The sequence below is a fragment of the Microcebus murinus genome, chromosome 1, assembly GCF_040939455.1.
Source record: "Microcebus murinus isolate Inina chromosome 1, M.murinus_Inina_mat1.0, whole genome shotgun sequence".
NCBI classification, from domain to species: domain Eukaryota; kingdom Metazoa; phylum Chordata; class Mammalia; order Primates; family Cheirogaleidae; genus Microcebus; species Microcebus murinus.
In genome coordinates this window covers 93,730,137-93,744,773 of record NC_134104.1, presented here as the reverse complement: position 1 = coordinate 93,744,773, position 14,637 = coordinate 93,730,137, and the positions used below count along the sequence as shown (strand labels likewise).

Sequence of the window (14,637 nt, the reverse complement as noted above, 5' to 3'; positions counted from 1 at the left end):
GGCAACAGACAAATTTTGCATTGCTGTCCTAAACATTCCAGACCACAAATTTTTGAAGAGCATAAAGTAGAAGGAGAAATAAGTAAGGATAAGACCAAATAAAGTTCAGAAGAAACAAAAGTAATGATCATTTTAAAAAGCAACATGCCCCATATAAGTGGCACAAAAACAAAAAGAGGGCATTTAATATTTCTTGTTCCTCAGGGAAAGCCAGTAATTATCCATCCATTAAACATTTTTATTGTAATGACAATGGTATATAAAATAGTTCTTTACATAATTCAATTTATCTCTCTAAAATTCTGTAAAATTTTCACCCACTCTCTTTCTTCTTTTTCTTTACTCTGTGTTGATCGGAATTCTTCTAGTTTCTTTGCCATCTCTTGGTTCTCCAACTCTAACCGTACTTTCTCCATTCGCAGTTCTTGAGCATTTCTGAGAACATAAAATTTAAATGTAGAATGTTCATTTGGAGAAAAAAAAATAAAATAAAATCCAAGGCAAAATAATTTTATATACCATTTTGCTGTTAAATTAAAAATATTAATAATAAATAAATGATAAAATATTTCAACTACTTCCTTTGTACTTCTCTGAAATATGGTTTATAAGTTAGCATTTGCCTTCTAGTAATATTATCTATCAGTAAGGTATCTCTGCAAATCTTAGACTTTTAGTTTACCTATTACATTGATAGAGGTTTAAAATCATATTTAACTTCATTTATGAGCCATGTTTTATATATGCACAAATATCTATGACACACAAATAGAAAAAATAATATTTTCTAATTTCCATGCTGTCTTGCTTCTAACTTAGTCAAGTAGTTTGAAGTATAATATTTAAAATAATAATTTTTATACATAGGCAAAATATACATTTGTGCTGAACTAATAATCTTAGAAACCTTAAATAAATCTCTACATTTACATCATGTATGTATCATGTGGGGAGAAAAAAGGCAGAACTTGTCTACAGCCTATTAGGAAGAAAGCCCCTAATAATGTTTTCATACAGGAGATTTCTATACAAGAGATTTTGATAATAATATCTTAGGCTCATGAAGCTTTTGACACAAGCCATTTTCTTCATTTCACAATTCTGGTCTCTTATCAGCCTTAGTCACTGACTCTCTCTTTCATAGAACTAACCCAGGAAAATTATCTTTTATTATCAATTATGAATTTTAAATCTCTTCCTTCATTATTACATTAGCGCTTTATCTGAATCAAGTAGTGTGGGCACCCATGCATGCTATGGCATGGAGCCATATTAAAGAATAATGGAGATCAAAAAAGGGAAGTAATTTATAGAGGTAGTGAGCAGTCACCAAAGAGCAAGTAGACCAAAGATACGTCCCCAAATGGACACAATCCAGGAATGTATAGCAAGTGATAGGAGGCAAAGTCTGTCCAGAGGGTTCAGAGAAGCTGGCCAAGAAATAGAGGGAGAGGCATTATTTTCGTTATATCTCCTCCACAGGGAATAATTCAGTTCCTTCTACAAACGAGCCCTGTGATAGGTGATAGCATATGAGAAACAATGGAGCTTCCAGTATGGAGAGGAATTCAGACAAGCATGAAAATAATTGAGCTACAGCGTGATGGTGCTCTCATTGGGGAAGTACAGGAGTCTACCTGAACACAAAGAAAGAGCATATACTCCAGCCCTTGGACTGCAGGGACAGTTCCTGGAAAAAGTGAAGTCTGAGCTGAGAACTAAGGGATGAAAGGACTTAGCCAGTCAATGGGAGGTGATGAGAGCAGTGTTCTAAGAAGAAAGTAGTGTAGGAAAAAGCAATGTGTGAGTCAAGGAACTCGAAGCTCCCCATAACCAGACATTAAATGTAGGATGGAAAAAGTGGCAAGCAATAAAACTACGGAGGTGGACAGTGGTCAGATCATGAAGAGCCTTGTAAGCCATGATGAGGAATTGGTGTTTGTATTCTATGAACAATGAGGATCATTAAAGGGTTTTAAGAGAATTGATCAGACTTGCATTTAGAAAGATCACTCAGGCCGTATCATTGGAAATCAATTAGAAAGTACAAGGCTGGAAGCAAGACAGTCAGTTAGGAGGCTATTCCAGTAATCTAAATAATAGAAAGATTATGCTGGTTTGACTGAGTAGAGGCAGTGGAGAGAAAAATGGAAGCTTTTGAGAAAAATAAGGAAACACCATTAACAACTTGGAGACAGACCAAAGCAGGCAACTGACCAGGGAGGGGACAAGAAAGGAATCTAAAATAATCCTAGGTTTTCTACTTGAGCAGCCAGGGGACAATGGTGCCATTTTCTGAACTAGATCATGATGGGGTAGGTGGAGACACAATTCAGGACCAGTCCTCCAGCTGGTATCCCTGCCTAAAATCTCAACACCCACAACACTTTGCACACTGCTTCCAGAGGAAGAGTTCAAAAGCACAAATGTGATCATGTCACTCACTTGCTTACAAGACTTTTAATGTTTCTGAAGTATCACTGTAGAAGAGGAAAGGGGTAAGACTGAAAAAAAGGACTAGACCACTAACCAAGTGGTCAAGTTTAATGGTTGGATTCTATGGGTCTCACAGAAGACAAAGGATTCCTTTTGGAGACAGAGTTAGACACAGAGCCAGAAGGCAGGCAAGGCCCCTGAGGAAAGCTAAGGTTGACCTTTAGCTTTATTTGTTTATTTTATGATTTAAGAGATTCAATTAAGATTTCCAAGATGATCATTTCAGCAAAAATGTATGTTTTGCCTATATAGAAAAAAATGTTTAATATTTTATGCTCCCAACTATTTGAATATGTTAGTGGCAAGAAAGTATGAAAATTAGAAAATTATTTCTAATCAACACAACAAATCCAAAAGCCAGAGATAAGATTGAAATGGGTTGAAGCTGGAAATAAGGTAGAGAGGAGTGGACAATGCCAAATTTTCAAATGATATGAAGACAATTGTTAAGACAACGTCAAATGAAAAGAGCCTAGGACAAGAAAGAAAAAAAATTCCACAGCACTTACCGGGAGTGGGTGCCCCTTTCCCGGTTTTTAATGTGTCTGTGGATTATGGGTGAGTCAGGAAAACATACAGGCCCTGGAAACATATTTCACCCTCATTTCTAAGATAAATTCCAAACATCTTACCATGGCTTACAAGTGAGTTTCTAACTAAACTCTGCCCTTTTCTCTAACTTTGTTTTTAGTCAATTGGCTGTGTCTGAAAAGTCCCCAACTTGTGCCTTTGCACAAGTTCTATCCAATAACTGCCTAACTAACTGCATCTCTCAGGCACGACTAGGAAACCTTCTTACTCCTGCCCTAGCAGTTTAGGCCATGCTCTCCCAGGGTCCTGTGTGTACACAGTGTACCATGCTTCATCTATCCTATATCGTCAATGTAATTTTTTTTACCGTCAATGTAATTTTACTCATTCACATCCTCTGCAAACTACCTCAGTGCAAGGACCATGACTTCTTCCTTTTGTAGCTACCATTCCCTAGGACATTGTGTAGAACATGAGCACTTAATATATGTTTGTTGGATGAATGTGTATAGGTATAGACACATAGACTTGAAACACATCACTAAAATCAAATAATTCATATCCTTTTGTCATTTTCTATTAAAAAATTGGTAGTACTAGCAATTAGATAGCTCCCCTCCCCACCAAAAAATTATATACCTAATAATGATAATGTCATATACTTGTATAACATTTTCCAGTTTATATAATGTTTTTACCTCCAGTATCTCAAAAGTGAAGAAAGCATTAGAAAAGCTTTGAAGACACTGAGGAATATAAGAGTATTGATCTGGATCAAGGAACTTAGAAACTAAAATTAAAAACTGACAGTCAATCACTGCCTCATGCTGGATCGCTCTTAATGATATTCGATAGGAAGGCCCTGAGTATTTCCAGGGACTCTAGGTGATCTCCAAGGGTTGAACCCTCCCATAGCCCTACGATATCATGAAATTCCTAGGACACCCAGAATTATTTGGCCCTGGCTGAATGCATCTCCTAGTCAACCTATGACAGAAGGTACCCCTCCTAGGAAAAGGAAACTCAACATAATGTCCCTTAACTATGTGAAGGGCTAGGGTATGTGGTGCTTTCTATTCCCTGTTTAAAAGTTTCTCATTCTAATAGTCTGCCTAAATTTCAGGGTGATGCTTTTTAAACTTTGAATAAGGGTCACAAAAATATTTTTAACTTTCTGTTATAGCGCTCTAATAGGTAATGAGCCCAAACTTTATTTATAACTTATCACTTTGATTCTTATGGAATAAATATTTTTAAACCTCATTTTTAAACTATTACAGATTTACAGTATTTCAAACCTACCCTCTTATGGATAAAAATACAGCATTGTGAAAAAAATGGAAAGAAGAATTCACAAAATTTGAATTCAATTCTAAATAGTCTTATGGAAAAAAGAACAGTTTAAATTACAACATACAGAAACTTTGGCAACTATTTCTATTAAAGAAATAAGTTAATAAATATATATGTACTTACTTATTATATTTTAGCTTTACAGAATTTCCAGGTTTGCCCCATGGAAGAACTACAAAATCTTTGGTGTTCATGATTCCTGCCTTATTATTTTCTAAAAATTATTGGGATTTGTATAAACTTCTGAAAAAGTAACAAAGAGAAAAGAATTATGCCAGAATTAAGCAGTATAAGTTACAAATTCAAAACTCCATATAATTCAAGAAAATGTTAAAAACAAAAATCTGTATGAGGGAAAAGGTCAAACAGCAAAAAATTACTATATATAGTTGGCCTTTCCTATCCACAGATTCTACAACCATGTATTCAACCAATATCATATTGAAACTATTCAGAAAAAAAATAACAAAAAATACAGTATAACCAAATATTTACATAGCACTTACATTATAATAGGTATTATAAGTAATCTAGAGTTGATTTAAAGTATACGGGAGGTTGTGCTCAGGTTATGTGCAAATACTATGCCATTTTATATAAGGGACTTGAGCATCCTCAGATTTTGGTATCCACAGGTAGGGTGGGAGATACTAGAACCAATCCCCTATGGATGCCTAGGAATGACTGTACATTAAATATAGTACAAGTCATGTTAATTTAATTTGCTAATAAAGTTAGAAAGATAACATATCTGATGGGACTGAAATGTCACCAATATTTATATATAGTTGACCTTTGAACAATGCGAGGATTAAGGGACCAATCCCCCATGCAGTAGAAAATCCACACACAACTTTTAACTTCCCGAAAACTTAAGTACTAATAGCCTACTGTTGACCAGAATCCTTACTGATAACATAAACAGTCAATTAACACATATTTTGTATCTGTATTATATACTGTATTCTTACAATACAGTAAGCTGGAGAAAAGAAAATGTTATTAAGTAAATCATAAGGAACAGAAAATATATTTTTTTATTCATTAAGTGGATCATCATAAAGGTCTTTTTATTTTTTAAATTTCTTTCATTTCAAAATATTAAGGGATTACAGATGTTTTTGATACATGGCTTGAAGAAGAGCTATAAATGTACCCCTCGCCCAAAGAGGAAAAATAAACACCACATGTACTCTCTAATATATTAGAACTAACCAATGAGCACACAAGCACACAGAGGAAAGTAAAAGCTATTGGAAATAAAGGTCTTCATCCTGATCTTTCCATTGAGTAGGCTGAGAAAGAGGAACGGATTGGTTTTGCTGTCTTGGTTTTGGAGTGGCAGAGATGGAGGAAGTAGAGAAGGTGGAAGGGGAGGCAGGTGAGGAAGGCATGTTCAATGTAATTTTTATTTTTAAAAATCCACATATAAGTGGATCCATGCAGTTCAAATCTGTGTTGTTCAAGGATCAACTGTATAGCAAAAGCCTGAGGAAACATTCAATGAAAAGTGAGGAATGAATTCATTAAGACAAACTATAGCACATATTCTAGTTATTTCTATGGTTAAGGTTATAAAAGTATATATATCAGGTATTTGTTCCTATTTAAAAATAATACCCAAGGTTATATAGAGAGAAATGAACCTTTGAGATACAATCTAAACTCCAATCCCTTTTTTTTACATATATGGTAATGTAAAATAAGAATTAAGGTATGTGATAATTACCCAAAGGTATTCTAATATCCTCATTTATCAAAGAAAATTTTAATGATGTTCTTTGGCTAAGATCAGAAATTAGCATATTTTAGAAGGAATTTTTCAATAAGAAATGAAACAAAAAGGATTTTCTGCCTAACTCTGAGTTAACTAGAAAATTAAATTATTCAGAACACCCTGTTTTCCAAGTATTCCAATTATTCATGGTTCTCTAATAATTTACTCTGTAATGCTGAATTACTAAATCACATACCCATCTATTAGATTTTTATATGAATAAAAATGTACAAATTCCAAAAGCTCTTAAAGAAATATGAGACAATATTATAGTGGCCATAGTACTAAATGCCCAAACCATCTGATGCTGTCAGTTTATATATGTATTCCTATGTGCTCATAACCCCAATAAATATTTATTAAGGTCTGCTATATGCAATGAAGTGTGCTGAGAGTCATGGAAGAGTCAATGCCCAAGGAGATTTAGTTTTCTGGGCTCAAATGGTTTAGAATCAAATAGGGCATATACAACTTGTATATAAAAGCCATAAAACAAGGTAGAAATTATAAGGGTCGTAAAATTTATAGATGTCATAATATAGGAAGTGAAAGAAAAGAGAGAATTCAAGCTGGCTGGCATTTAAGTGAAGAGTCAAGGGAAAAAGAGGGTTTAAAGATATGAATTGGAGGAACACTCCAGGCTGTGAAAAAGACCAGCTCTTGAGTGGAGTCAAATGACTAGTTTCATTTGGTTGGTATGCAGGCTTCATGGAGGGAAAAAGGTAAGCATAAGGTTAAATATGGAGGCTGAGGTCCAATGATCGGTGGTTTTAAATGTCGTTATATCATTTGGAATCCATCCTATAGCTAATAAAAGTCTAGTGAAGGTTTTAGAGTGAAGAACAGAAGATAAGTTTAGAAGCTTTGCTCTAAGACATAAGGATGCACAGCACCAAAATTGGAGTAAACAAATGGAAAGGAAGGCTACTGTGACATCAAAGTCCACACAACAAAATGAGTAGTTCTTCACTGTTGTTCCTTTGGGATACTATCTTATAATTTAAATGATGCAACCAGTGGTCAAAATATTTTTGGAATTCCACTTTTGGAACTGTCTAGAGTCCATGATAAACCTAACGAACACAAATCCATTTTGTTGTGCTTCACTTAAGACGGAAAATGATTGTGCAATAAGAGCAACTACTTTGTTCACTCAAATATAGCTCCAAATTATTGGGACTACCTCCAAAACTCAAATTTAACCTGAAAGAGTAGATTTTTTCCACCTTAAAGGAAATTCTGAAAGAATTCATTCTCTGAAGACAATTGCAAAGTAGGATCACACAAATAATTTTTATATTCTAAGGAATGTAGTGGTTGCATCATGGGGCTAAGTATATTTGTACCTTCCATCAACAAACATTTATGTAGTTATTCCTCTGTGATCCTTATTACAGGTAGCAACGTCACAATAACAATTAAGACATGGTGTCTTCCCACAAGGACCTCATAATCAAGGGGAAATTCACAAAAGCAATTACAATATCATGAGACTGTTCTGACAGAAGGAAGTATCCAGAGAAGGCATATAACAAACTCATTTTTTAACCACCAACTCCTGTCTTTCAAAGCTACAATGTGTCAAAGAGAACTAAAAATACCACACTAATGGAAAACTAAGATTTGGTTTACTGTTAGAGAAGGAGGTAGCAGGATTTTCTAATGGAGCTCTATTCTATTCCACACCTTTGTAGGTAGAACAGGGACTACAAGAGGTGCCTTTAAATAAGCTCCAGAAATAATCCTGCTTAATAAAATGGAGTCTGTATCTTTCTGATCATGGAAATCTAACTGCTGGACTCTTGTCTACTATAGAAAACTTCATGAAAAATTCCATAATATTACTGTTATCACTAAAAAGATAAAACAAAGAATATCCAAAGTTAATTTGTCTAATTAAAATAATATAAATTGTCCTAATTTCATTTATACATTGAGGTATATAGTATAATTTTATATGTATGTACATATGCATAAAGCAAAAATGATACATGATTTTATCTAAACAAAGAATATATATATAATGTAAATCTCAGAATGAGGTGATTTCAGATTTACATCTTTGATGATAATGTTATTTAACCAATAAGTGATCTTATTGAAGGGGCATTTCACTTCATTGAATGCAATTGGTAAGGCTTTTTCTCAATTAAATGTTTTATCAAGTCATACCTAAGCCAATTTACTTGTATGAAGAAAAAGGGATGATTATAATTGTGAGTCATGCTGTTCTGCCTATTTCCTTTGGTAAAGCCAACAGAGAATTAGTCACCTTTCTTGGGACAACAAGGATATAACAAAGTCAGCAGCAAGAATAGCAAAGCACAAAGCTTTAGTCACCTAATGAAACCAGCGGAATACAAACTCCCTAATATACCAACCTCATAGCTTCTTGTGTCCTTTGGTCACTCATTTTTTTTTTAGAAAGTAAATACCAAAATTTTAGTAGTGATTCAGAAAAATTTCTAGTTACCTAATTATATTCCATCATTTTTCTGTCCCCAACCTCATTTATCCCCACACATATGCACACAACCTGACCCTAAATTGTCCGTAATGGTTTAATGGTTCTTCTACAAATGTTCCTATTTTGAGAGAGCAACCCAAGCATCAAAGCCTGCTGCCACAGATTGTAAACAAGGAACTTACATTAATCTATAAAGCTAGAAACTAGAGCATTCAGCAAGAGGCGTCCTAGGCTCCCAGAGAACTTCCGTTACACCTTTGGCAGAATGGAAGGTTTGGGAAACCACTGTTTTTTAAGATGGGCCACTTTTTGTAACTGAAAACTTATCTAAGTTTAGTTAATTTTTCTAATGGCTCAGAACATCTTAGGCCCAAAATTTAAGAGACATAAATAAGGATTTTTTCTTGCTTCCCTTGCACATATTTTAAAAGGGTCTAATTAGCAAGCTCCTTTGGATGAGTGAACATGTTTAGACCATTTAGAACCACAGTACTTAGAAATCAAAGACCCAAGCAAGAAATGTTAAATGAAAATTAATTTAATTTAAAAAGTTGCTTTAAATGATTAAAAGAATTTCACTTTTAACATTTCTTCTGATTCTATCCTTTTCCTCAATACACATATATTTTTTAAAATCTTAAAAATATCTAAGGAAAGAACTGATAATATGTGTGATCCCTAATAGAGTGCTTGAGTGATCCACTAAATAAATATTTGCCATTTCCTCCTAGCACAGTCCCTAAAAGTAAATCAGGTATTGACTTCAACCTGCATTCAATCTTTCAGCCCACCAAGGTAATCTGATAATGAAATACTGCTTCGGAGCACTAAATGGTATCCAAGTTGCCAATATTTTACTCTTTATGTGCAAATTCTCTTGAGAACAACTGAGAAAGTCTGACATTAGATATCAAGGAGTAAGATACCTGTTTAAAAATACTTTCAAATTAAAAGTAATAAGCAATATTAAAAGATACTGAATTTAAAGTCAGAGAATCTTAGGTGTCCTAGGTGTCCTAAACTCACTGGATTAAGGTGAGAAGCTATCTGCATGAGAACAATCTCTGAGCCACAGTGTATCCATGAAGAAGATGGTGAGGATATCCCCTCTTAATTTGCAGGATATCAAACAAAAGATCTCTGATCTTTGACCTGTAAAGCTGTGGTTTCCTAAAAGACCACTAGAGAACTCAGGGTTCAGGGAAGGGGGCAGCCTGAGAAACTACCTAGAGAAGGGAATGAGGGGAGCATCAAGTCTCTGCTTTACCCTTAGCATCTCTGCTTTCATCTCTTTCATGTAATGAACCTCAGAGTCCACCTCTCTGCTCACTAAGTTTTATTCTATCAATTCCCAGTTTGAAGGCCGCCTGTGTCATGAAGATTCCCTCTGTCAAAAGCGAGCTTCACTTCCTATAAGAACATCGTTTTTGTGCTCGTTTGTTTTTTGAAACAGAGTTTTGCTCTGTCTCCTGAGGTAGAGTGCAGTGGCATCATCGTAGCTCACTCCAACCTCAAACTCCTGGGTTCAAGTGATCCTCCTGCCTCAGCTTTCAGAGTAGCTGGGACTACAGGTGCAGCAACTTGGATAGAATTGGAGACTATTGTCCTAAATGAAGTATTTCAGGAATGGAAGAATAAACACTGTATATACTCTGCAATAATTGGAAGTTAATTGATGGGCACACAAGGGCACAAAGAGGTGTAAAGGTCATAGGAAATCTAGAAGGGGGGAGGGGAGGAGGCAAGAAGGGATAAAACCCTACCTATGGGGTGCAATGAACACTATTTGGATGATAGGCATACTAAAAGCCCATACATATGCATTATAAAAGATATCCATGTAACAAAAACATTTGCACCCTTTTAATATTTTGAAATCAAAAAAGAACATCATATTAAATCCATATGCTATTATATGCTGCCTTGTATTAGTTTTTGCACCTTTGTTTAAATAGGTGTAGTTTACCTAAGTAGCCCAAATATTTGAGGGCAGTCCTACCATTGATATTTGAATCCCCAGCAATTAGCACAATCCGTACACACAAGGCAGTGCTGTAAATAACATGCTAAGTTTTAAGTATTTAATTTTTTTCTACTGGTTTCAGTTTATTGCACAATCTATCGTATGAAAAAAAATTCCTTTTAACAAACATATCCTCTTTCCCACTTTTGCAAATCTTTCTTTCTTTTTCCCATGTCTCCTACCAGACCTTGATGAGCAATCAACAAATATACATTGAACACATCCTCTGTGCCAGTTATCAGGTTAAGCACTGAAGAACAAGGTCAACCATACAGTATAATACCAATCTTCACTGAACTTACAATCTGGTGAAGGAAGTGGGAAAAATGAAAAAGCAAATAAAATAATTGCAAGAAATATTAAGTGTCTTGAAGGAAGTAAAGGAGCTACTTTCAGGTAATTCATTTGTAATACAGCTGGTAAAATTCTGAGAGGTCAGCACACTTCTCTACGTAGCCTATAAGGTAAGGTAGGCTAGAGGGAAGTGAAAGGAGTTGTTAGATTTTCATAATCATGTGTAGCTTCAACTCGACAAGACTTTTGGTAATGAGCCTCGCTAACTGCAGATTTAAAAAGTCAAGCTATATAAAAAATATATAACCGAACCTATGTGAGCTCCTCTAATGCTGATTTTGGGAAAAAGAAAAAAAATAAAATAAAATAACCTCCACAGCTTCAGATTTCTCAGGAATCAGGCTCCACCACCACCACACCACAGCCTTTACTTAGGAGAAGTAGACTTCAAGAATGAACTGGGTGCATGTGGACCTGCAGGCAGACAAAAGGGGATGCAATATGTTTTCTCAGAAAGCCAAATTTTTCCTAAGGCGCATATGACTTCAAAGGATAAAAGAGGCTAGCTAGCATTTGAAAAGGTTGGACAGCAGAAAGGGTACAACTGATGAAGTCTGCAGTTTCACTATCTGGGGTTCCCTATCGATTCCTGTCTCCATTAGCATCATGGGCTGGAAAGTCTTTTGTTTATATAAAAGGCTTTCAGCGCCAGAGGCCAAGGCCCCGTCTTGTCTAGCTGCCTCCGGGGCCTGGCCCTGTGCCAGCACATGGCAGGGGCTCAGTGAACACCTGCCGGGCGGCGCCCCCAGCTCCACCTGAGCTGAGTCTCCTTTCTGGTCGTGGGGACCCGCTCCCGGCACCACCCACACGGGGCCCGCTGCCCTGCTCCGCCGCCTCAGAGGCCCTCGGCCCACCTCCTCCAGCCGCAGCCAGCCAACCCACCTGGACACCCCAGCCTCTCGCGTCACCACCGCCGGCAGCGGCCTGCAGCCAGGAGCTTAGGCCTTGGTCTCCTTGGTTACCGCGTTACCTCGGTACCCATAGCAACCAGAAAGCTTGGTCCCTGCCACTGTCCGCCGGCAGAGGGAGCAAGGGAGCCTGCGAAGAGCGAGGAAAGGGCGGCCACAGGAAGGAAAGGACAGAGAAATTCAGACCCTGGAGGCTTTTCGCTAAAGGAGGCTTGGAGATCAGAGACCGGCTAACGCTGACCCCCTACCGTATTCCAAGCACTAGTCTGAGAGCCCTGTGTGTGATATTTAATTCATCCTCATTACAACCCAATTTATAGCTAAGAAAATTAAATACAGAAAATTTGACTAACTTAAGCCAAAATTACAAAGCTACCTAATGGCCTATGTAAAATTTAATCCAAGTAGTTTAGTCACAGAACTCCCATCCTGTGCTATGTTTAAGTGCTTACCAAAGGCTGCCACAGGCAAAATCAAGAAGAGAATCCAGATGTCTCGATAAACCCAGAACTCCCTCTTTTTAGTACCAAATACATAACCCATGGAGAGAGTGGTGTGTGTGTGTGCGTGTGTGTGTGTGTATGAAAAGCCAAAGCAAAAACAAATACACACACACACACACACACATCTTCAGTCCATACTTCTCAAATTTTTCTGTTCCAAGCAAAGCTGCACCTGTGATGAACTTACTTTATCTTTGACTTTCTAGTATTGTTTTTTATCTCTGTTTTTATATACTACAAGTAGGGTATATGGTTGGTCCTGTAGTCACTATATAAACTTCTGTGTTTAACCACATTTCATCTATTTTGGTACTGGACTAATAATCTTAACTATTATAGTTAATATGTTAATCTCTGTATCATTGCTTACTGAATTAATAAGCCTGCTAATACTCACTTAAGAAAACATTTAATGATTTCTTCTGGCAGATCCAATGATGTAAGATTATAACCACCATGCATAAGAAAAGGCAATGATAGTCTTCAGGTTATGAGTCTGGATTTTAGAGTCATGCAAACCTGAGTTTGAGTCCTGGTACTACCACACTTAGCTACTCAACTACCTTGAGTGAGTTAACCAGTCTAATCAGTTAAATGAGAGAACAGTACAATTAGTCCATACATGATGTAGCATGAAAGAGTAAATGAAACAATATATATATTAAGCCTTTAGCTCTAAGCCAGGCCCATACTAAGTGGTTAATGTTAATAAACAGTAAGAAATAGTGGTGATGGTATGGCTATTTTGGTTGCTACCATAGTGCTAATGGTATAACTTCACCAGGTCCTTCCTTTAAATATAACACAAGCACAAGTTGCAAGTAGATGTGTAATACTACTAGTCTTCTTATGCAGACTGTATTTCCCATACAGGTAAGATCTTCAAATTATCAGGAAAGATATTTTCAGCATTTATCCATTTGTCCATCCACTTATTTATTTATTCAATAATATTTATTGAAAGTTCATTGCTCTAGCCCCAAAAATACTGCAGTGAAGAAAACAAAGCTCTTCTTGTCTTCAAGCATACATTTTAATAGGGTCAGGAAGGCAATAAACAAGTATAATATATGTCAGCTAACATGAAGAAAAATAAAGCAGAATAAAGAAAAATAAAATAATTAAAAGCTCTATTTTAGGTTAGATTGCCAGGGAAGTCTCTGAATTCAGGGAAAGAGAAAGACATAGGGCAATTAGGGAAAGGAAAATTCCAGACAGACAGAGAAAACAGTAAACAAACTTCAATTTTGCTCCAATAAAGAGTAGTATTTTTCATAAATCCTCTCATCACTTCTATAAAGGACTTTTTACTTCAAAAAAGAATTCTTACAATGCATTTACTTGCCCAACAGTAAAATTAAACTCATAAAAAATAATGCATTAAAATAGTTCAGCTCTTTTAGAAAGCATTAAAAGAACATCATCTTACTTATATTTAGAAAAATATATTAGCTTATGCATAGTTATGAAAAATAAGAACAGAGCCAAAATATAAGCCCATGTCAAGTCACATAGTAAAATGAAAAGTATGAAATGAAAAGTATAAAATGAAGAGTATTTCAGGACCATGATTAGTGACAAAATGAAATGAAACATGTAAAAACAATGACACCTCTAAAGAGATGGTATTCTCTCCACTGAAGCAAAGTGCAGTTAACTGACACACAAGCAATTCTGCAAATAGTTTACCACATCTATATCAGAAGCACAGTATTTCTGAGGATTTTTCCAAAATCACGGCCTCATTGTGCCAATGTGAAGACAAGACTTGAAGGCAAGTTTTCTGAACTAGGGATATTCAATTTAAAGAGATAAAATTACTTACAAATGCAGAAATTAAGAGCATAGACTTGCCGAATTCAAAGGATAGCTGCAAGGTCATGTGTAAAAAGATCCTCTCTCTCTCTTTCTCCCTCTCTCTCTCTCCCCCCCTACTCTCTCTCTCTCTCATACATACACACACACTCTCTCTCTCCCTTCCATTAAGCAAGCCCGCTCATTAAGTAATTTTATTTCGTATTTGGTAGAGAGCTGCCTGCTGGAAAATTATGGCAGACCCCGGGATATTTCTGGTCACTTTCAGGTGATAAAAGTTCTTAGATGAGTAGGAAAAATGTTCTTTCACATAATTGTCAAAATTTTACATGTAATTTAGCATTATAGTTTCCCCTTTTGCAATAGTTGGGCCTCCTGAATGAATAGAAGCCTTAAGTCATGAACTTGTT

At 36.0% G+C, this 14,637-nt stretch overlaps 1 protein-coding gene across 2 annotated transcripts in view; it reads right to left on the bottom strand.

The window, feature by feature from the left end:
• ZBBX (zinc finger B-box domain containing) overlaps positions 1–11,955 on the bottom strand; it is a 100,919-nt gene extending 88,964 nt beyond the window's left edge. For both annotated transcript variants that reach the window (XM_012752203.3, XM_076004139.1), the window contains exons 1-4: positions 11,884–11,955; positions 11,313–11,415; positions 4,504–4,623; positions 322–435 (exon numbers count right to left, since the gene is read on the bottom strand). In XM_012752203.3, the coding sequence (XP_012607657.2) occupies positions 322–435; positions 4,504–4,574 (185 nt within the window). In that variant the 5' untranslated portion in view covers positions 4,575–4,623; positions 11,313–11,415; positions 11,884–11,955. The remainder of the gene's footprint in view (positions 1–321; positions 436–4,503; positions 4,624–11,312; positions 11,416–11,883) is intronic.
• Between the last annotated feature and the right edge of the window lie 2,682 nt (positions 11,956–14,637).